The sequence below is a fragment of the Drosophila mauritiana genome, chromosome 2L (assembly GCF_004382145.1).
Source record: "Drosophila mauritiana strain mau12 chromosome 2L, ASM438214v1, whole genome shotgun sequence".
Lineage (NCBI taxonomy): Eukaryota > Metazoa > Arthropoda > Insecta > Diptera > Drosophilidae > Drosophila > Drosophila mauritiana.
Window position 1 is genome coordinate 5,118,855 of NC_046667.1, and position 23,413 is coordinate 5,142,267.

The window sequence follows — 23,413 nt, forward strand, 5'->3', positions numbered from 1 at the left end:
TGATTTTGAAAGGGTAAACATTTTTACACGAGAATAGAGCTATAGTATGTTATAGTTATAGTATATGTATGTACATTATTCCATGTTTATTTATGAAATAATAATATTCTCTTAAATAACTGGATAGCATCCCTTACTATGATTCAATCATTTTATCTATAATATCATCGTTCACGAAAGTGCGACCTTTTAGCTGGCGGCTTATTGAGGAAAAGTTCTCGCCCTTGGCATAAGGAGGACCATTATTGGTATCCAGAAAATACCTGCCTCTGGCTCTGCAATTAAATAGATATAAAAAAGATATGGCAAAATGGCTGCTGGCACTTACTTCGGATCGACGTGGAAGCCCATCAGCTCTACATTTTTATCAGGAACGCAAATTCCCTTGGCGAAGCTTTTAAAATTGGGACAGTAGAAGCCATAGAATCCATAAGGTGAAGAAATAGACTCGGCATAATAGTCTGCGGCTCGGTTATGGTAGCAGAAATGGGTCTCCACTAATGTTAGAACAATGAAAATAGCAAATATGGGTAAAGCAAATGGCCTAAATATTACTAACTCTTATTAACGGGTCCGCAGTTGGGCTGTGAGACACCCATGTTCAAGTAGAAGTCCACGTGGCCCACTGCATCCAGTAAGCCAAGCATCGTCACATCCGTGTGCACGACGTCCACGAACTTGGCATCAGTGGGATCGAGCTTTAGAGCCGGATCCTTGACCATGTAAAATGGCTTTGCCGGATCGAGGGCTGTGATGTGCTCCAGCTTGTGTTCCGGAAGAAACTGCCCAATGAACCCGGCCACATGGGCACCTAAGCCCAAGCCAATTAGGTGCAGATCCTCAATTTTGACCAATCCGCTCTCGAGGAGTACTCGTAGCAACTGAGCAGTACAGCGAGCTACGTATTTGGCATTGTGAACCGCTTCCGTATAGCAGGGTTCATAGGCTAGTTTTGGATAGTCCAAGGATATCAAGTTATAATCCTGTGTCAGGAACAGCGGACGTAGCTGGATATTGGGACTGAAATCGCGGTGCCCGTTGAATCCATGGATCAGAACCTTGAGCGGTTTGTGGTGATTAAATTCAAGCCGATTAAGTTCAAATACTGAAAGCTTAGTTCCATCCTGATTTTCTTTTCTGCAAATACGGATAGATAATGTAAAGCATAGTATAAAACGATTCATCTTACGTGTATAGCCAAAAGGAAATGTTGGCATTGGGACAAAATTCGCTTTGCAGGGAGAAACAGTTCATATCATCTAAGCCAGCAACGAGCATAACACTCGAAAAGCCTAAAACACGATTACTTTATGACATTATTATTAAGACAGCCTGAATTACCTATTAAGACCAAGATGTTATTCATCATTCTCCGATTTCTTTGAGGCCTTTACTGATTTTTTTATTTTCCGACTTTATATGCTCTAGGTTCCATAAAATCTTTTTAATTAAGTTCGTCTCGTTCAACCGACTAAGAAACCGGAAAGCTTAACTAATTGCAAAATATGTGCATCTATAAAATAATATATTATAAATAAAGTAAATAAAATATTATAGTACAACTACGAATTGGAATTCTGCATAAAAGTTAAATAAGATTAATTTATAAAAAGAGCAGAAATGGAATTTTAAAAACGGTTACATCAATTTAAATATAAATAGGAAGTCACTAATTAATTAACGTGTTGACTTCGCTCCTGGGCAGAGCAATTTTCAGTGGTAATTGCATCGTAAATCTAGCCTTAAATTTCATGCCACCAAATTGTCAGCGTTCGAATTAGAACTTATGCCACGAGTGTGGCCAACACTCAACTCAAGCTATTTATACAGAGATACACATTTTGGGCATTGGAAATTATGCAAAAACAATCGAAGTGACACTGTGTGAGTGCACTGTGGTCGCCAGAGCAACCCAACCCAACCCAACCCCTCTTCCCATTGTGCCACTCCGTCACCTCCCTGGGACATTCCAAATGTGCTTCACGTTTTGTCATAAATAATAAAACTCAAATGACCATCAAAGCCACTACTGTGCGCCTTTGCCAAAAAATGCCGTTGCCGGAAGGTTACCCACTCGTACAGAACTATCCAAATCCGAACCCATGCCCAAAGAACCACATCCACATACATAGCATCGCCCACAATTGGCCTGTCCATCTAGCGTGATGTCCATTTGCCAGCCTGAATGCCTGTTTGTTTGTTTTAAAGCAAAAATCTAAAACCAAATCAACATTTTCGAGACCAAAGTGGAGAGGATGGAGGTTGAGGATCGGATGGGTGTGTGGTTAACCGCAGCACTAGTGGCTATGGGTAGTGGGTAGCCAGCAAGTAGTCAGCAAACGGCAAAGAGCCTGTGGAATTGGCTGTGGACCAGCCATCGGCATCTGGCCCACCACACTCATGATCATATGGACAAAAATTGCTATAAAGTACTAAAAATACAATTACCGTGAGAAAATCGCACTGATTTTGTGACTGATTGTGAAGACGTTTATAGTCGATTTTTAGTGACTGACTGAGTGACCGACGGACCAGGCCACGCATACAGAAATATGGATGCGAGGGTGTACCTATATCTGTATCTGTATCTGTATCTGTATGTGCTGTATCTGGTGTATCCGTTGTATCTGCTGCTCTTTTGCATAATTGTGGCGTGCGCTGTGCGCTCGTTTTTCCGGCTGCCAGCGCCAAAGATGATGGAGATGACGTCGCCATTCTGCCGCCGACCTTAAGGCATCAGTACCCTCCCACCTTACCCAACCGCAGCCAATACCCAACCAATAACCCAACCAACAGGAGGCAGGCAGTGCACCTGTAACACTTTGATCTGATTTAGATCAGCGTCTGGCCAGAATCAGTCTGCGCATCCGCCTCCACCTTCACCTCCACCTCTGTACCCACCGCCACCTCCACTAGTTCACATTCCAATGGCTGTTAATAAAGTGCTTTGCCGAAAAGCCAAACCAACAATAACCCATGGATGGGATGCTCTGCTCCGCTGCTCCTCTGCCGACGAGGTGTACAACGCTGCGTATGAGTGACGCTTCCACTAAGCGAAATTTGTTGTTTATAAATAATGATCTTGGCCAGGCGATCGGTTTAGTGCGCGCCCGCAGGCCAACGCAGTTGGAACGCATTGGAGATTGGAATACTCGCTCGCTCGCAAATTGTCGCTTGGCCAACAGATACAAAATGGTATCTATCGGGTGTTGTTTTTGCATTTCTCTGGGCGGGTGGATATTGTGCAATCGTTCATGATGTGATCGGGCTAATTTTTGGTAACCGCAGGAGGACGACGAGAAAATGGACATCATGCGCAAGGCATTCCAAATGTTCGACACACAAAAGACGGGCTTCATTGAGACGCTGCGTCTGAAGACGATCCTCAACAGCATGGGTCAGATGTTCGACGACAGCGAACTGCAGGCTCTAATCGACGACAACGATCCGGAGGACACCGGCAAGGTTAACTTCGACGGCTTCTGCAGCATCGCTGCCCATTTCCTGGAGGAGGAGGATGCCGAGGCCATCCAGAAGGAGCTGAAAGAGGCCTTCCGTCTGTACGATCGCGAGGGAAATGGTTACATCACCACCTCAACGCTCAAGGAAATTCTCGCCGCCCTCGACGACAAGCTCTCCTCCAGCGATCTGGACGGCATCATCGCTGAGATTGACACTGATGGATCCGGTACCGTGGACTTTGATGGTAAGTTTCTCCCACAAATTTACAAATATGTGATGCTGACTAATTGCAATTTTCGATCACAGAATTCATGGAGATGATGGCGGGCGAGTAGAGGAATCACGAACGCTGATAAAACCAACAGAAAATCAAGCTTTTGGGTTTAATTATAATTTTTTATTATTTTTAAATAAATTAACTAACCGCTTTAATACAAACTTTAGTTCTTGTGGTCTGCGAGCAGTAATAATGAAACAGAAAAAAAACTGAAAGATACATATCCATCTAGTTCATATAGTTTACTTTTTGCTCTTACAGGCTAGTCATCTAACTCTAGCTTAAACAAGGTTACACGATAAGAACGATAAGATATAAGTTAAACGGTTACAGATAAAGATACATATATAGTATTTACAGAATCGCTTATAACGATATAATATATATACTATATATCTGTATGGTTAGCGGCCTATAAACATCTTTGCTATTTACACAAAACAAAAGAGCCGACACAAGTGCACTTCTCGAGATACTTCTCGATCTCTGGTTATACATACAAAAATATGTGCTACTTAAGGGGGAGGAAGGGAGTCGGGCTCCTGTCTGTTGGCTCCTGTCTTTACACTTTGTCTTAAGGCAACTAATTCCGTGGATTTTACAAAAGGCAGCATTTACTTGCACAAAGTCTGCAAAGTTCTCACTTAAACACTAGATACAAACAAAACACATGAAGACATGTTCCATGTTGAGGCTAAAGCCTCGGGGGTCAAAGAATGGGCGTCTTAACTCGTTTAGTTAAAGCGTACAAAAGCTGGCACAAAAATTAAAGTATGTTACATATAAATTTCGATTCTTTCAATTGATTTCTATTTTGATCTCATACTTATGTACATCAACATGAATAGGTGTCATCCAAAATACTCCCTATATTTCTCAAATAGTTAAAGCATTTTTCTAACCAAAGATTTTGCAAGGGGCCTTAGTAACTAGCTCCTGTCAACTTAAATCTAACCTCTAGCTTACAATCAGTGCGACGGTTAAAGTAACCGTAGTATAGGCACCTCTGAAGGATCCTCTGCTTTGCTCCGCTCAAGTACCGGCAACTTATGATTAGTACCTAACTATGAAATTCCGTACAAAAGGTCGGAACTGCGCATTCAACAGATGTTGAACAAAAACAGAAAACTAAATGCAACTTAGGTCAAACCTAAAACGAGACTACAAACAGCTGCTTAGACAATCTTAATAGGCACATCGATTAGGCAGTCTGTTTCCAGTCGCCCCAGCGTCTTCTTTACGCGCAGGGCAGTCAGCCGGACGGTGGGATTCGGGTGCCAGCACTCCTGCATGATCTTGGATACGGTGGCGAGTACATCATCCTCCTGCCAGCGCGATGGTATCGGCGGCCGGAAACCCTTTACGCACACAACAGCGTGCATGTCCTCGAACGTGGGATCCGAGGGCACCACATCGTGGTAGGGCAGGGCGTAGTCCTCGCAGGTGGTCGTCTTGGTGCCCGATATGGGTGTGTAGCAGCGACGGGTCATCTCCCACAGAACGAGACCCACCGAATACATATCCGCTCGCTTGAACTCTTCAAACTGCTTGGGATCCAGCTGCTGACTCAATACTTCTGGAGCCATGTAGCGGCGTGTGCCGACACGTGGATTCTGTGCAATGTGGATGACATCCAGTTCCGAGTTGTACTTCACCGCCAGTCCAAAGTCAGCAATAGCGCACTGTCCATTCCGCTTGACCAATATGTTCTTGCTCTTGATATCGCGATGAGCGATAGCTGGTTTGCCAGGGGTTCCGAAGATCTCGTCGTGCAGGTGGGCTAACCCGGAGGCCAGCGAGAACGCTAGCAATTGCAGCTTCTGCGGATTGATCACCGACATTGAGAGGTAATCGTGTAGGCTGCCCATCTCGTGGTAGTCGGTGATCAGCAACATCTGTGTCCAGCTACCATTACCCTTGATGTCGGCGGCAATGAAGCCCAAGATATTGTCGTGTCGCATCAGCACTGTCTGATAGATTTCAGTCTCGCGGAACCAAGAAGCCTCTTCGGTCGTAAAGAAGGTCTTGACGGCCACCCGCTCATCGCGCCACTTGGCCAGCCAGACCTCGCCATATCGTCCCTTGCCCACCAGTCGCACCATCTGAATCTGCTTGGCAATGGTTCTTTGCACCAGCAGTGGTAATCCCGATCCGGAGCCCGAACTCTGTTCCACCAGTTGTGACAAGGGTGACAGCTGCGAGTTGCACATGGAGTTGATGAGACGTGGTTGCTTGCGCAGCTTCTCGCGTCGCTTGTAGGTGAAACATAAGCTGGCCACGATCAGCATAAACACGGACAGGGAGATGATGATGGAGCCGAAGACGGCTAGCGTGTGCAGGGATTCGCTGCTCACGGGCAAGTCCGGCGCTGGTGTGGTCAGCTTGGGTGTGTAGGTGGGGTACAAGTCACGGTTGCAGAAGTCCTCCTTGTCGCAGCAGACAATGTTCTTGCCATGCAGGTGGGGTACAGCGGCTACTTTGCACTGTAACAAAAAGACATTTTCATTAGCTATGGATTTATTGTTTCGTTTTAGCTGGGGACTCACCATGAGAAAGCCACCGTTGTCTTCGGGCGGCATGCATCCATAGGTTCGCTCCTCCTCGTACATTCCGGTCGTCTCATCGTAAAGCTGTTGGACTGCGCTGAAGCAACTGCCGCCGGGTCTGGTCTCGCAGGTTCCATTGCTTACATTGTCCGGACAACTGCCATCGCAGTAGCAGGTTAGGGAGCGGGCTAAAATAACAACAGAAAATCATTAATATGCCATTCATTGATAATCCATATGAAATGAAGAGTCTGGTAAGAATAAAATTATCTTATTAAGATCCCCAATTTTACGACTCCTGCCTGAAAATTGGCCATGACTTTTAATCTAATTAACGTCTATTTCTGATTTTAGGCTTCCCAAAGACCCCTATAATGTGTCCTTATGATATCCGGTTATAATAACTAGTCGTCTGTTGCAGTAATGCACTTAAAATTGACGAGTGAGTTGGTCTAATCCCCGCCTTTAAACCAATCATCCGCAATCTTTCATTGGGATTAAGTACAGTAGTAAACTGCTAACATTGTTTCCTAAAAACACTAGTTACTGCTCCTCTTCCAAACTTAATTATAATCTTCTTAATCCTGATCATAAATCATATGAAAACAAGAAGTCTTCAGGTTTATTAACGTTTTATTGCTGTAGCTTCCGAAGTTTTTAAGTACGTCCCACTTCCGTACCCGGACCTGTACCACAAAATTAGTGGTCAAGTAGTACCGCCAAAATCAATCCGATGAGTTGGCTATTTTGAGTCTGCGATTATAAACGGCGGCAGAAACCAAACCGCAACTGTAGCATAAAAATGCGTTTGAGCATGAAGAGTGGGCCGTGGCTGCAAGTTGCAAGTAGCTGGTAACGGTAACTCGAGCAATTGATTCAGGTCGCTGGCAAATCTGCAACTAATTACAAGCTCGTTGCTGTTTCTGCTCGGTAGCTAGCTGCCTTTTCCACAGCCACTTGACCAAGCCATCGGCACACGAGGAGGAGCGCAGAGCTGGAGCTGCAGCTCAACCGTTATGGAGTGGGCGTTGTGGCCATTGGGCGCTAGTTTTACGGCCATTTGCCGCCTGCGACAGCCATCGAGGAAAACATTAAGTGCGTTTTCCTCGACGGAGATGAGGGGCAGACAGCCGTTAGATGAATGAGTTACGGTCGAGTGGGTGGCTTTCCCATGGATCGTCGGATTGCTGGAGTGCCACGACCTGCTCAATACGGTTTCGCATTTAATTGCATTCAGCCGCTTGCAGTTGAGTTCATTCATAAAAACGCCTTTAATGCCAAAGCGAATGTGCCATATTTTTTACGGTTCGTGGCTGGCACAAGGTGATTTGTTTACCCACAGACTGTGCGAAAGGTATTTAGCATATTTTTAGACATTTTTATTGACCATTTATAAGTCGTAAAGCCCGAAACGGATGTGTGTCATGCTGGATCTGCTGGATCTGGATACATTGGAGCGCACATAGATCGCTCCGCACTTTTGCGGACTAGCTTTCGGTGGGTATTGTTTTCCGATTCTCATTATTGTTTATTGGCGTTCGCAATTCTGGGAAAACAAAACTCTCGGATTCCATTCCATTCGCTTATTTACGCTCAAACGAGCTCGTTACAAGACCCCGGCCATCCATCAAAGCCGCAACATTCACACGAAAAACGAGATCGCAGATCGCAGTTAAGAGCTATTAATGGTAATGCTTAAAAATGCTCTGAAAGATACAATTCCGTTGATTAACGATGCGAATTCCTAGCGTTTTTTTTTTCGGGGGAGCCATATCCGAACAGGTCGCGTGTTGCCAAGGCTGCAGCACAAAAAATGCAAGTGACACATGCATACCACTCACAGTGCGCAGTTTCAGTTGCAGATACAAATACAAATACTAAAGAGCGAGACGCAGGCAAATCCACAAATTGGCGGATGTTGCCTGCATTTGGGCACGCCCATTGCCACGGCGAGATAATAATTTAATTACAATTTAATAGCCAGCGACAGCTGCTGTTTGGCCGCTGTCGCCACGCGTTTCGCTCGCGGTTTTTATCGCGCCAATTGTATCTGGTGTCGGTTGGCATGCAAAACGTGCAAAACGATGCAGATACACTGCCAGCCAGCCAATTGTTTTGGGTTTCATTGAAAACTAGCTGTGTTTCACAGCTAGCCAAGTTTTATTCGCTGCCAACTTTTATCCGCAAATACCTGTTGCTTCTCATCTCTCTCGGCAAAAGCAACGAAAACAAATCACTGAGAACCGAGAACGATGACCACGTAGCACGGTAGCCTGTTGCGGTGCAGACAAATTATGAATTTCTTACCAGACCAGACCGACCAATAAAAAAAAAAAGACGGCCAACCAAATTATGAAACGAACCGCGGACAACCAAGTGGCATCCGCCGGGTAGGAAGGGGAATATAAGGGGCTTGGAGGAGGAAGACGTCGCGCTTCGAAACCAAATTGTTGCCTCTTTCGGTTAGCTGTTCAGCTTCAGTTTTGGCTCGGGGGGCAAGGCAATGTGGCGGCTCCAAGTTGGCGCCAAGTGCACGCGCTTGCCACTCAGCAAAACCCGAAAAGTGAGGAAAAAACGGATCGGAGGAAACCAAACTGAACCTGGCCGGCAGGGCCAGAACAAAGCAATCTCCAGGTTGGCCGGCCTTGTGTGCGAGTTTGTTTGCTAGCCGGTTGCAATAAACAAGCATTTTTATGTGAAACTCTTCAAACACGAAAGGGAAGTCACAGGAACAGAGGCCCTATATGGCCGGCATTCAAACGCACAAAGATGCAGCCTCGTAAAATAATATTTCCAATCATAAACGGTTGGCGTACAAAAACAAAACTGATTCCAATCATAATTGACATTATTCCAAACATGTTTCCGAAAATATTTCTTTGCTGAGTGGAAAGATGCCAAACACAGCCAATAATTTTAGTTTTAAAATATGAACAGCAAATTAAATGAGATAAAAGTATAGTTACAAAGAACTTGTGTGTTAGTTGGTGTTCTTGGCTTGCATAAAACTCTAAACGAATGAGGAAGGGATGGGAGCTCAAGCTGAAGGCTATAGCTTTTCCACTTGGCCCTTGTGGGTGGAGCAAGCCCATCGAATACATATTTTTAGCCCGGCCAGTCGGTTGATGCGATGTTTGCGGCACGATCTCGACAGGGAGGCGGCAGGCGGCCCACGCCCATAGCCTACAGCTCACGGCTCTCGGAGATTGGAGATCGGATCATCATGGTGACTCTGGTACTGTGATGATGTTAGACGCCTGGGTGGTGGGGAATCAGCAGCGGGAAAAACTGCACCCATGTCAGAGGAGCGTTGGCAGCGGAAATCGTTAGCTGAATCATGCCATAAAATATTCCCCACATGCCGCCGACAGTGCGTTGCAAAACTATAAACCCATCTCAATTGACAGACCTTTGAACAAAACACATCAGCCACCGCTGATTGTTCTCTATTTGATCGTGCCATTACTTTTGCTACCCACTGTTTATGGCTCGAAAGCAGCTGCTCAAAGTCGAGGGTCTAATTAAAATTGCGAGCCATATAAAGTAATTACGGGTCAATGTTAATCTGCTGGGAGATTTACTTGCCAAATTGGGCATTGCGTTCCGAAAAGGAGTCACAATCGAATTTAAGCGACTTTGATTACCACAATTTACAACACTTTTAAAATAGCAATACATAACTAACTTATCAAATAAGGTCAGTAAAGGTAAATTATAGCCGTTATCGAAATGGGCTAGTTGTAGATAAGGCTAAGCTAATTCAATTAGTGATAGAATACGCTCAGCATTGAAGCAAGTTTTTATATAGCGCAATTAGCAAGATGAGAATGCAAAACATAGGATTAGATAATGCAAGTATGCAGTTTTGGAATAATTCTGAATGTGATAAACACTGATAAACTGATTCTTCGTCCTAGTGTTACTCAAGTGTTTTCTAAAGATGCTCAAGTGTGCGAATAAGAACAAGAAGTACCCGCACAGTCATGTGATCGAGATATATACACAAGTCTATCTAAGTATCTACTACTCGTAGTACTCACGGTACAAGAACGCACACCTGACACGGCCGGCTGGAGTGAGCTCATCAATGGAATGGAATGGAATGGCTCATGCATCATCAGCTCCCCAATTCTAGTCCAAACAAAAGCAGCAGTAACTGCAATACCAACAAACACAAAGAGCCTGTGACGTCTGAAGAGGCACTTAGCCGAGACACGAACCCTGCTTGGATTCAAAAACGAATTCAAAATACTCTTTCTAAACTTTCATTTACATCCTATGCTCTATATTTAGAATATTTCGAGTAGCGGGGAACCAAATACTATATTCTATTTTTTCTAATTGAAAGGGCATTTCCCAGTCACCTGTTAAATACCAAATTCCACTTGTGGCATTTGTGCTTTTCCGCACGTTTTCCTCCATTCAATTTTTATTTTTTTTTTTGGTTTGGGTGGCCTGCGAACTGTGGGCGTCTGTTTTCATATCCATGGCTTGTTGTTTCTGTGCTATACATTTTTATATAATAATGTTAAGTTTTATTGTTCGACGTAGGCAGCGCGGCATGTTGTATTCCCCGGTATTTATTGTACAAATTTCGAGAAAAGTGGGCGGGCATTTTCCATAATTTCTGTCGTTGCTAATGAATTGGCTGGCTGGCATTTGATTTTCCTGGTCGTATCTGATCCGCAGTCTCCTGCCAAACGGCGGATTTATTTATATTGGCAGATTTATTCGCCCGGTCCCCTGAGACTTCTACTTTTCTACTTGTGACTTGCTGACGTCGTTGTTTCGGCTTTTTATCCAACCAACTGATGCTTGTTTGTTTCGTTCTGCTTTGCTTCGGTTTACTTGGCTATAATTCTTTTGGGGGCAATTTAAATTTAGTTACCGCAATTGTTTGTGAGCTTGCCAAATTTTATCATAGCATTTGCGTACTCAAGTCTGTTTGCGCTCGAGTAAATGGCGCACGGAACTTTCCTTTGCCAGCGAACTGAATGAATTCGCATTAGATTAGACATTAGACGACATTCCCCGCTAGATATCCAGCAAGATAAAAGTGATCTGTGTAATTAAGTTTTGAGAACTGGTTCTTGGGGTCGCTGCTACAGTGAACTCTCGGTAGCATCCGACGCCCACTGTCAACGCACTGTTGCGTCACTGTAGCGCCTGTAAAATCGCCATTGTTTTGCGACCAGAGTGCGTTTCACTTTGCATAAATGCATTTTACAAGCGTTTAATTGACTTTCAAAACGTGTCACAGGCAATACAAACATGTTTTTGCTGTTAGCCAGCAGCTGTAAGCGGCATGAATGGCCAACTGGCTATGGCTTCGGTTTTTGCCTTCCGATAAATCAGCTAAGCAACCAGTTATTTCCCATGCCCAGATTTTGCCCAGATCCCAAAAAGATCGTGGGCGTTTGAGCGAACCTGCCAAGTGCCTCGGGCGGCTGGGGCTCTTAATCAAAAAGGCTGTCAAAATTCTTAATAAAACGCGCTGCAGTCTCTCGAAATATTTGCAAGTGTCTCAACGTCGCATGCGTTTTAATTAAGTGTCGCATATTTTTAATTAAATCACAAACGCCCAGGCGACGCGACTTCTAGGCGATAAAAGCCGCGTGGGCTCTGGAGGGAATCCAAAAGGGAGGAGTGCGATTTGGAATCGAGCAAATGGGACAGTTGGCACAACAAAATGCTAAACAAAATGTCTGTCTAGTTTTGAGGCTTTTTCTTTCACAGATTTAGTGCGTGGGCAGCCGGATGCTGTGGATGCTGCCCAAGCTTCTGTGGAGAGCCAAGTCCCACCGACTTCAGAAGACACCTACACTCCATTCCGAGCAGCTGAATAGATCGGGCCTCGACCGCCCTTTGCATAATCTGCATAAATCGTATCTCAATCTACATTAGCCTCAAATTGAATTGGCATTAGACTGAAACAGAGAGGCAGAGACAGAGACAGAGGGCACACAGATCAAGACATCCGGGTCTATATAGTATATAGTATATATACCACATGTATATATGTACATATATACCAGTTTGGTGGACATGTGACCGAGCGAGGAAACTGCTTGAAATGCAAAGCATACAGTGCTGCATAAATTAGCCGTGTTTCGAGGGAAGATAACAACGACAGCGAAAAAAGTTGAGAAAACCAAACAAGCCACTTGGCTAAAGTACTATACACTTACAAGGCTTGTTGTAACACTGGAATTAGCTCAAATAGTATCTCGAATTTATCAGATTGCCCTAACTAGCTGCTCGACCATTAGTAATTACTTGTATCGCCACAGCATCAGCATTATTACCGGCTATTTACCAATCGCGAAATCAATAACCAACAGTAGCCCACATGGATTTTATAATTTTTCGCCTGCGGGCTGGCTAGCTTCTTTCAATGGCTACTGTGATTATGGCTGATGATGTTGCAACATTGGCAATGAAGTCATCATTATCTATTGGCTTCTATTGTGGCGCGCATGTGGGCAATAAATAAAATATTCGAGTACACAAAGAGTGAAAAAAATTAAGCAAAATGATTGCCCGCCTGCTTTTTGGTCAAGCGATTGCTAAATAAATCAAGCATACGCCCCGTAAATCAACAGCAATTAATTGTTTTCTTCCCATTTCGTTTTGCATACGCCCTCCAATGAACAATGACTTATAGATTGCCAAAGACCCGGGGCCCACATAGTCGTTTTGCATAGATATTAAGATACAATCGTTTGGAATACATTGTAAGCGAAGAAAGTTTATGAACTTAATTAGGATTTTATTGTTTGGCGAGAGAAATGCCATTTTAAATAAAGCCGGGGCGTTGTTTTTGAGCGTTAATTGAAAGTCAAAAGCCATCGCAAAGTTTTATGACCGCAAAAAAATGTAGGTATTCATCAAGTTAATAAGTTTAGCCAACAAAACTCCAACTAGTTTCGGCGGATTTGTCATGCGAGGAATGTGATTCAAGCTTTAAGCTTAGGTTAATTCCAAGAAATCAAATAACTATCATTCAAATCAGTTTCGTTAGAAATAGGAATTTATGCCCCAGGTGTGAGCATCATGTCCGGAAATTTATGTTCCCCAAATCCTTGTGGGAATTATAGCCAGGGTTCTGAACAAACCCCAGAAATGGGTTTACAAATACAAAGCTAACGAAATAAATTAATCGTCGGCCGGAGGGAAAGGAGGCTGTGTGTGGAGGAGCGAAAAGACTTTAACCCAAAGTTGAAGTCAAAACAAAATCGTTTGTTTTCCTAACAAAAAACGAACAAACTAAATAAAAAGAATGATGGCGAAGGTAAACGGGTTTATGGCGCTGGTTGCCAAGCCTCTGTGGTTGTTGCCGTTGTTGTTTGCACACTCCACGCTTGGGCATGACAACTTTTAAAACGATTTTTCCTTATAAACGGCCATAATTAATGCCTGTGTTGCCTATTTATATTTGGTTTTTGGTGTGTTTCTATTTGGTGTATTTGTCTTTTCGTAGTCGCGTGGAAATTGTGAATGAAACGCTAACTGGAAAGTAAAACAATCGCCGAACAAATCTCACTTCCAATGAGCAGATGGTCGATGCTAATGGTCAGATTTCTGCGTCTGACACAATTTGGCATATGGACAATTAAAAACAATTGCAGCATTCATACATCTGCGATAGTGCATAATTTTCCTATATTTTTATCCGACATTTTCCCTCTGCATACGGCAGCCAAATCAACACAATCAGCTTTAATTAGAGAGCCCGGCGGGCAGACCGCGCTGATTTGGCTTAATGATTTTTAATTGCAGGCGCAAATTATTAAAAAACATTCGAAAAAAAAGCACATGTGCATATACAAATATGAAAAATTGCAGCAGCTGTGGACCACCCAGGCGAAGGCGTTTAAAAACGCGCCGAAAACGCCAGCGACTCGCACCAAACCATCATAGGTGAGTATTTGTTTTCAGGTTTCTCGGAAATGTAAATATAAATATATTGCCTTTTATAATTTATTACTTATCTACATTGGATTCTCTATTTTCCAGACTTTTCACTTTTCGGCAGATTTTACACTTACCTGAAATGAAAAGAAGTGAAAAAATGGTTAGCAATTTATTAAAATCACATATAAAATCATCATAAAAATCTTATCGGCCAGCGACTTTAATGTCGGACATTGAATTACAGTTCGAGAGCAAAAAAAAGAGATATATATAAGAAACAATTTGCATAATTAAATGGCAGCAGCAGCTGATATAATTTTTATTGCGATTTTATCAAGAAATCCAAAATGAGCAAACCGAATCGGGGGATCAACGACATTAATATTGATATTGGGGCGATGATTGCCAATCATCAACGCCAGCAAGATCGAAATTGGAATTGGATTCGAATGCAAATCAGGAGGAGGCGTTAGCCAAAAGTCACTCAAGCCGAGATCAAGATGACCAGATGATTTGCTCCACAGTAGCGAAATGGAGGAGCATTCTGTTTTTCGCGTTGCCTTGGCTGGGTCAAAATTAAAATAAAAACAACAGAGCGGCTAATTAGTCGTCGTCGTCTTGAATGTTTCGCTTCTTTTTGTTTCTAAATCGAAATTTATGCGCCTGCCAGACGAAATACCAAATGCTATTTGGCTAGAAATAAACTTGTACGCAGACATTGTATATATAGTATATATGGCTATAGCTTGGCGGCACGAAAATAAAGTCAAGCTGTCTGCGCATTTGTCGTCTGCGATTTGTTGGCAACATTTAACGTGCGACGACGACGACTCCTTCTGAGAAAACGATTATAAATGGCCAAGGAAGCAAGGAAACTGACGCCCGGACAGGGACTCAGAATTCAGAAGTAAAGCTTAAGTGCAGTCGAAATTGTTCTGCGAAAAAGCCAGATTTACAACTGTCAAAGATACCAGGAGGCCACAGCGGATGTCCAGCAGGGATCGTTGATGAATCACCCAGTGGCGTCCGAACAGGGACTTTTTGCATACGAGATTTAAGAGCATGTGGGTGGGCCAACAGCCAACAATCAATGCAAGTCGCGTCAAAATGTCAATTCGATTTATGGCCACAGCCCACTTCGCATACAAAAAAGTTCGAAAAGCAATTCCAAACCGAAGCGTCAGCAACATGTTGTTGCAATTGCTACTGCAGCAGCAACATGTTGCTGCTCGCCGTTTGCTTTTGGCCAGACTGTTTGACTGCTGACCATTATTGTTACGCTTTTTTGGTCACCTGATGATGAATCAAACATTGGCGAACGGCCACCACCATCACTTGCTGCCTTTTAAGGCTGCCCCGGCGACAGCATGACGTGTGCAGGCTTTTAATAGACAGGAAAGCATATAAATATATATAAATCGCAGCCAGCAGACTAACAGACACCGAAAATATGCAAATTTCGGATTTCAGATTTCGGTTTTCGCATTTCAGATAGAAAAATAAAACTCGAACGTATATATAGCAATATTATTTGATATGATATGCACATACGGCCAAATGAGCAATACGTGCCAATGTGCGTTGTCATTCGCGCGATTCTCACTGTGCGGCTAACAAAAGTTGTTGCCGTTGTGTTTGCAGTCTAATAAACATGCCGCCGTGCTGTCTGTGCGACACATTTACCAACCAACAACAAAAGTTGGTGAGTGGGTACCATAAAAGTTAGAATAGAAGCGAGTGTGTATCAAAAATCATATTGCTGGCCAGTAGTAGCAGCTCTAAATAACTGACAAACTTAGCGGGGAACTGCTAATTCCTACAGGATTATCAAGATTTAAACTCCAAAGAATGTGGAACAATGACCATGCAAAGCAGCTAAGATCATAAATTTGGAAAGAGCGGGGTTGGGAAGAACAGATATGATGTTAATACAGCTACAGCAAACTGAAGGTGCTGCTTACAGCACAGTTCAAGAAAATAGTGCTCTTTGCAAGCAAAAAGTATAATTTAATTTGACAGAAATTAACTATTTTGTCCTCTTATTTATCATTAATTTTTTCTCAGCTCACAAATTTTCTTTAATTACCACAAAACCCAACTCTGGTGATTATTTTGAGCACAACTGTGAATAACACACAAAAATAAAAACCATCATAAAGTTGAGTCCCTCTTACAGAACCGAGATAATCGTTTCGAGCATTTAACGCATTTGTATGGGGTAAAAAAAACAAAAACGAAAATCAACCCGAGAACGGCATACAATCCACTCAAATTTCACTTCATTTATCACGAAATCCATCATCAGCCAAACGGCCAGCAGCAGTTAGCAAAGGAGCTGGAAAGCCAGCGAGATGAAGGAGAGCCAAGTTACTTGCATTTATTTGATTTTGATTAATCGTCAACGAAATTAAGCGGAATTTGTGGCCGAGGCGGTAGTTCTTCCCCGATGGAGTTTCGTTTTGGGCCGGCAGGAAGCTGCATTTACATATGTGCGAGTACGTGTATCTGGCAGATACATATCATTTCACTTGCCCAGCCCCACAGCGAATTCCATGCCAATGTTTTGACAAACAGCAGCAGCTGCCGCCTACTCAGCATTCAGCATATCCGCATCTTCCCGCTGCACAGCGCAAATGCAGTGTATAGCTCGGATGGATGGATGGATGGATGGTCGGATGGGCTGGAGGACCGGACGACCGGAGGACGGACGGACGGATTCGCCTCGCCTCGATCGTCATTTTCACGCGCCCTGTGAGCGGCACACACATGTGTGCTCCACACGCTGGCGACAGATCGCATCGGCTGTTCCAGAAAACAGGATATGCGCACGCTGCACTCGAAGAACTGCAGCAGAACAGCAAAAAGAGGCAGCATATCTCAATTGAATGGTGCCACATTTGATTTAGAATTAATGGAATAATCTGTAGTTAATCACGAGGCGACAGCTCGAGAGGAAGTGCTGCCTGTGAATAACAATCCAAAACATTTAAGTAAATTGCTTATTTGTATTTATAATGCATATAACCAAGATACAAGGTGCTATTAACTTATGCAATTTTCTCGGAACGAATCTCAGAGTTCGCGCCGCGCTCTTCTCATGTAATTCCCTCAATAAAGAGAGTACAGCCGCATATCGTATGGCATTGTACTCTAACGTTTAGCTGGGCTAAGTAAATCAGGTTTTATTTGAATTCCCTGCCATTGGCGATTCCGAGAATAATTCGTTAATCTTTCATCTGATAAGCGCATCGCAATGGGCAACCTTTCATTGTGTGAATATTGTATTCAAATTGAAGATCATGAGTCGCCGTTCAAGTCAATGCCAGAGTAATCGCTGATTTAAAACGAATCCACGTAGCCGAGAGATATGGCCATATTAGTATGACGCCTTACTTTTTTCCGTCCGAAGACGCGACGGATGTCTAGTCGGTGTTTTTCTGCTGATCGCTCAGAACGCATCGCTCGGAAGGCCCGACAAATCAATGACCCCCTTCTTTGCGTGCGCTTTACGGCCAGGTTGGCATTTAAACTTAATTTAAATAAATACAATTTCGCTGAGGAAGTGTGCGAAAAGTGCTGGTCGCAGCATAAAAATATAAAAAAAAAGATATATGTTCGACGATGTAGTTTATGGTTGCTACGCTTTTGTTTCTATGAAACCTTTTCAGTTATGCGCTGAGGCGACTAAAAACGCTAGGAAAACGCACTCGAAATGCAGCCCCACACGCTCGTCGTAAAAAGAAACGTGCGCTTACGTACTTGAAGTCTATACTATTTATTTTGTTTTTGTGTTGCTTTGCGCTTATTATTATTATTATTATTACTATTTTTGTTTGTTTACGCGAACGAAAAGGCGGCGGACGACAAAATTGATAAGATTAGCCCGGGAACTCGGGAACGACCAAACCTATTCCATAAACACAGCGGCCTGTCGGTCATATACCTGGGAATTAGTATTTACTGCCCCCCAAAAACGCACACTTCTACGCTCTTATCAGCATACGTCGCTCCACATCAGCTATCGCCACAATTTGTTGGCTAGGTGATTCCACGAAAAAGCATTTAGAGTACTTCCCATCGCAATAGTAGCGCCGTGGCATATAGTTTCATGACAGGTCTGCACTTGGCATGATCGAAGTGGTAGTGCAACCGAAACTGGGTCTCTGACCATCGGAGCTTACTATTTCAATCAAACGCCGACTCTTTCCTTCTTCGATTTTTCGGGGAAAACAACTCGATTGCGAGATTTTCCCATTTCGGTCGTGGGTGTGCCCTGGTCTCTTTGTCTTTCCAACTGCTACAATGCCCACATCAAAAGGTGTTTTTCGTATTTGCTGCGCTTTCGAGGGATTTTATCTGTTGTCTGTTGTTTGGCATTTGCTGCGATTTGTCATGGGCACAAGCGACTGACCAGGAGGAACAGGAACGACCAAGGGGACGGGAGCCACCCGTGGCGAATTTATTATTAAGAGACCCAGGCACAGGAATGCCCAGGCTGCACAAAGCAAATCAAATACATAATCGCAGAGATCTGCACCTGGACGGATGCACAGACGATTGGCAGGCGTTCACAGGGCCAACAAAAACCTAAATAAACTATTGTTTATACTCACAAATAACTAAATACTACTAGAGTCATATATGATTACATTCCAGTACTGTAATCAAGAGCGGTTCTAGTTGTAAAAATTGAATTATTATTGATTATAGGTTTAACTATATTGATTTCAAGGCTATTCTCCATATCTCCATTTGCCAGAAAGAGTAAAGCTTATAGCATATAATAGTTAAATAAAAATTCATGGTCATTTATAAAGTAATAATACTAAAATCTCCAACTGCAGCTTGATTGCAATGCAAAGTAATTACTTATTGCTTAATAGCAATCTGGATATTCATGTTTTGTGCACAGAGTCATATAAAATATATGGTGAGCTAATTTATAAATATTTTAATAAATACTTAAGTGCAGCTGAGTGCTTTAAATTGCTTCCATTTATGGCTTAGAAGTCTGACAAAATCCCAAGCTATTAACTAACTAAGCTATCCAAGATTTGAATATTATCAGCATGATTAAAAGATCAAGCTATATACGTTGCTCTAAGAGGATGAAAAGGGATTATATCAATGTGTATCCACCACGCGCGGTCGTTAAATTCATTTGCCTGTCTAAGCCCAAATCAAATGCTCAGATGCATATCAAAATAATCTAAGCAAATGAAATGACAACAAAGTTGGGCACACACACAAAAAGGCATAAAATATGTGCGTACAACACCCCAGAAAAAAGGAGTTGGAGAAAGGGGCACCCATAAAATTGACAGCTGATCTTTTTCTCTCTCCCTTTTTTTCGATTTTTTTGGTTTTTGGGTATCCACTCTTTCAGCAAGGGGTGCCCGGATTGTTGCTCTTCGTATTATTTGTTCGTTTTTCCATCTTTCAGATCGACTCCGTTCTACCTGCTCAGGGTCATAAAAAATTAAGAAAAACATGCACAACTCGCAAGAAAGAAGCGGAGGAGAAACGTCGCATATTTTAGCCGATGGAATCGGAATCTCCTTGGGCTGGTCAGGAGTCCCCAGATCCCAGACACACTTGGCATAGAACCGCAGTCGTCGAACAACAAAACGCAATTAGAAAACGAATTTCAATTGAATTCGTTGAGGGGTGAGGAGGTTAGGGGAAGGGAAGAGCATAGGGAAACCAACAGGATATGCTCACAGATTTGTAATATGAGCGCTGAATACTTATGAGACCATGATCATGCCGATGATAATGGCACTACTATTTAGATGGCCATGTCCGCCGATCCACTGGCCGATAAGCGACAACTATGAGCCGCGGTGAAAGCTTGGGGAAATCTCGCAAAATATCGCATAAATGCTCAAATAGCCAATTCCCAGGCTAAATGGCACTAAAGGAAACCAATCGAATTGTAAATACTCATCTTTTACGAGTAAATAATTAAATAAATACTACTTCGCTGGGTAAAAACTGGTAAGATCACTCGTTTTATTTTCCATTTCAACTAAGCTGGTATTTTTACAGCTCAAAAAATCATGATAAGGCACATTTCTGGTTTGCTATTTATTTAATAGTATCTTAAGCCCTGTTCGTATGGTTTTTTTATAGCTACTTAATTTGGCATTACACCTTTACAAAAATATAGCATAAAAAAGTATGCACTACAAAAAACTGTTGCCATTTAAAGTTTATTGTGATTATTATGATTATACAATTATCATGTCTAAAAATACTTTCATTAACACAAAGAAAATAGCGCGCAAACTTTTTATCAGCCTGCTGCTTTTATCTATCAGAAATACTTATCATTATCATACTAACAAGATGTGACAATAAATATTAAAATAAATGTTATATATCTTATCAAAATTATAATGTTTTTAACTTTTCCGGTGCATGTAGGAAGATTAAAGTATAGAGAAGCAAGATTGTCATTGCGATATTTGTAGTATAACTTCGAAATATTTCCAAAGAAACAAAGTTCAACTAACTAAGAATAGTTTATCCTTAATCTTTCCACCATGAAAAAGCCATTCAAATAGCAATTGAAGTTTTTCAAACTAATATGCCCCAATAGAATGCCGGACAATTGTTTTTCCCCCCGGTTTCAAGGTGCACGAGAGAGTAAAAAAAAAGCAAAGAAATGTTATATTAATATTTACCATGAGCCTTCTTCTTTCTGGATTTCGGCGCCATGTCTGATGGCTACAACAACAAGAGCAACAACAACGACGTGGGCCAAAGGCTGATGATTTTTATACGGCGGCGGCAACTGCAATGCAACTTAGTTGTTGTTGCCCCAACCGATCGTTCTTGGTTGTTTTTGTTGGCCTTCCTCTATATGGAGAGGGTATCGGGATACCGGGTGTTTCGGGGCCAGTTTCCCCTTCGTTATCCCCTCGTTGCCACGTTTATTTTTTCCGGACTATGCAGCAAAACAATAAACGCGAGGCAGCAGCAGCAGCGGCAACAAAAGCAAAACAAAAGCACCAGGAGAACTGGATTCGTTGTATCTCGTCGAGTCTTCGTCGCGTTGTTATGGAGTCGCCGTCGCAGTCGAAGTTGGAGCTGGAGCTGGAGTTGGGGTTGGGACTCCACTTGGGTTTGTTTATAGGCAGGCGGCGGCGGTCAAGCCGGCGACACCATGGAGCCCGCGAAGAAGAAGAAGAGGAGCAGGAAGATGAGCGAAATTATGGGTTTCGCCAAAAACTTGATCCTGCTGCTGCTGCTGGTGGTGGTGGTGGTGGTGGTGGTGGTGGTGGTGGTGCTCTGGTGCTGCTTTGCCTGCTCTTTGCCGATGTGCTTTTGCTTTTGCTTGGTGTGAGCGCGTGATCACGTTGATTATAATTATATACGAAAGGTGGCAATACAAATCAGGTGAAACTCGATCCGCAGTTGAGGCATATCCTGTGTGTTTCTGCTTGTTTTCCCCTGTGTTTACACTATTTTGTTTATTCGCACTGGCACTTGTTTAAGCATAGAAATATATGTGCAATTTTCTATTTAAATCATTAACTATATAAATAGCCGTGGATGCACTTTTATTATTCGTTTTTCATTAGCTAACAATATTTCAGCTTAGGCACACAGGTTTTTGGTTGAAACTCGAAAATATTTCACGCGTAAACAAAATCGACGATTCTTTGGATTGTATCTGAAAATGTGGTTTATTTTTCCAATCCGGTGGATACGTCACGACTCGCGAAGAACGTATCGACGAATGTGCAACAGTTGGAAACGCCGCTGCTGGTAGACCCGAAAAAGAGAGCAAAGAGAGTGCGCTGCTCTCGCAAAGAGAGAGAGAGAGAGTAGTAAGGAAAAACATGAGAGCGTGGCGGAAAACGCGAGAAAACGCTAGCAGGCGTTTAAAATCGCGCAACTCACACACTTGCTGGCGTTTAAAAACGCGAGTGAGTTAGAGATACTCTCTCTTCTTGGCTCTCTCCCTTTGCATTAGTTCTTGTTTTGCCAGAGCTCTCACTTGAAATTCAAGTTTTTTTCTCACAAAGGTGTGTGCGTGTGTATCTTGATCTTTGAGTTAGCATCGCAGTGCTGTAGTTGTTGTTGTTGTTCGTGCTCGTATTTCTTTAGCTGCTTATTATAACTGACATATCTAGATGGGGCATACGTACGTATGTACGTACATATGGTGGGGAGGTATCGGGAGAATCGGAATGGCCTGCATAATTGCAGGGCCCTTTTGCATGCACACTATGTGCAGGAATAATAACAGTTTTGGTCGATTTTGTAAGCGAGCAAACGTGTGATTAGCAGCAACACCATTGCCAACTAATAGAACTCCGCCTCCTGTTCTCCCGAGCGAATCCACAAGATAGTATCCCACCGCCACCGCCAATCGCATCCCCAAGATATCGGTTTTACAGGCTCTGCGCGGACGGTCTCATTAGGCGCACAGTAGTCGTTGCTAATTATGGCCTAGACCCTGAGGTTTCCCATTCTTCTACCTGTGGAAATCAGAAGCGCTTAGCACTTCGGGTTTGTTCAGGTAACTCCTGGCATTAAAAACGCATTTGAACCAGCGGACGACCTCTGTAATCCGCGCATAACTTGCTCATTTTGTCTATTGCTCGCGATAGCACCCGAACTTTAACCTCCGCCTTGGCCATATCTTTCTGATTTCACACAATAAAAAAATTAACCAGATTCTCAAATAATAACTAAAAATAAAATATACATAAATACCATCTTATTGCTATGCTATGAATTTTAGATATAGAAAAAGTATAAAAGCATATTTAGTTTAGTTTCTTTTCAATATAAATCGCATCTTTTTTTATACAATTCCAAATTTTTCTTCGTGCATTTCCACTTGAGTTCCAGTGGTGATCTTTCGTTTATTATCACGCCCGCGGCCATAATTCATTTCGATCTGGTTCGGTGTCTGCTCTGCTTTTGTCTAGTCAAAATCTCTGGATTATGCCCCCAGCTCCAGTTCCAGCTGCAGCTCCCTAAATGCCCGGATTGTGGATGCTGCTGCTGCTGGTGCCTCCGAGGTGTGATTTCTCAAGTGTAGGAGTCATGCGGTGCACAGCCAGACGCTGAGAGGTTGCACCAGAGGCAGAGAATCGAAAAGAAGGCGCAGCGAACCAGGAGGGACAGAGAAGGGACTTGGATGCAATCGGCCGGAGGGCAACTGCTCGTGTACCCCTTTCGAGGAGAGGAGCCAAGA

At 43.0% G+C, this 23,413-nt stretch overlaps 3 protein-coding genes across 5 annotated transcripts in view; 1 reads left to right on the forward strand and 2 right to left on the reverse strand.

Annotated features, from left to right (window-relative positions):
- Positions 1 to 72: 72 nt before the first annotated feature.
- Positions 73 to 1,414, reverse strand: LOC117141847 (lipase member I). The gene is made up of 5 exons (XM_033305525.1): positions 1,342 to 1,414; positions 1,190 to 1,292; positions 560 to 1,137; positions 329 to 497; positions 73 to 275 (listed from the first exon to the last, which is right to left on the reverse strand). Exons 1-5 carry the CDS (start codon positions 1,367 to 1,369, stop codon positions 137 to 139), a joined length of 1,017 nt encoding a protein of 338 aa, XP_033161416.1. The 5' UTR covers positions 1,370 to 1,414; the 3' UTR covers positions 73 to 136.
- A 1,673-nt stretch (positions 1,415 to 3,087) lies between these two features.
- On the forward strand, positions 3,088 to 3,926 carry LOC117150197 (troponin C). Its single transcript, XM_033316986.1, has 3 exons — positions 3,088 to 3,195; positions 3,289 to 3,706; positions 3,769 to 3,926. Exons 1-3 carry the CDS (start codon positions 3,193 to 3,195, stop codon positions 3,795 to 3,797), a joined length of 450 nt encoding a protein of 149 aa, XP_033172877.1. The 5' UTR covers positions 3,088 to 3,192; the 3' UTR covers positions 3,798 to 3,926.
- Positions 3,927 to 3,966: 40 nt separating this feature from the next.
- Positions 3,967 to 23,413, reverse strand: part of LOC117150194 (bone morphogenetic protein receptor type-1B) — a 52,185-nt gene continuing 32,738 nt past the window's right edge. Inside the window, exons 1-3 of one of the 3 annotated variants that reach the window (XM_033316983.1) lie at positions 20,886 to 21,548; positions 6,286 to 6,473; positions 3,967 to 6,222 (exon numbers count right to left, since the gene is read on the reverse strand). In XM_033316983.1, the coding sequence (XP_033172874.1) occupies positions 4,915 to 6,222; positions 6,286 to 6,473; positions 20,886 to 20,919 (1,530 nt within the window). In that variant the 5' untranslated portion in view covers positions 20,920 to 21,548 and the 3' untranslated portion in view covers positions 3,967 to 4,914. Of the gene's footprint in view, positions 6,223 to 6,285; positions 6,474 to 20,885; positions 21,549 to 23,413 lie in introns of those variants that run through there. The other 2 variants (XM_033316980.1, XM_033316981.1) reach the window with 2 other exon arrangements.

Coding starts and splice junctions, on each gene's coding strand:
- LOC117141847 (XM_033305525.1), bottom strand. CDS start 1,369: ATGATGAATAACATCTTGGTCTTAATAG. Junction 1,293..1,341: donor TAACATCTTGGTCTTAATAG/GTAATTCAGGCT, acceptor ATCGTGTTTTAG/GCTTTTCGAGTGTTATGCTC. Junction 498..559: donor CTGCGGACCCGTTAATAAGA/GTTAGTAATATT, acceptor TTCTAACATTAG/TGGAGACCCATTTCTGCTAC.
- LOC117150197 (XM_033316986.1), top strand. Junction 3,707..3,768: donor CGGTACCGTGGACTTTGATG/GTAAGTTTCTCC, acceptor TTTCGATCACAG/AATTCATGGAGATGATGGCG.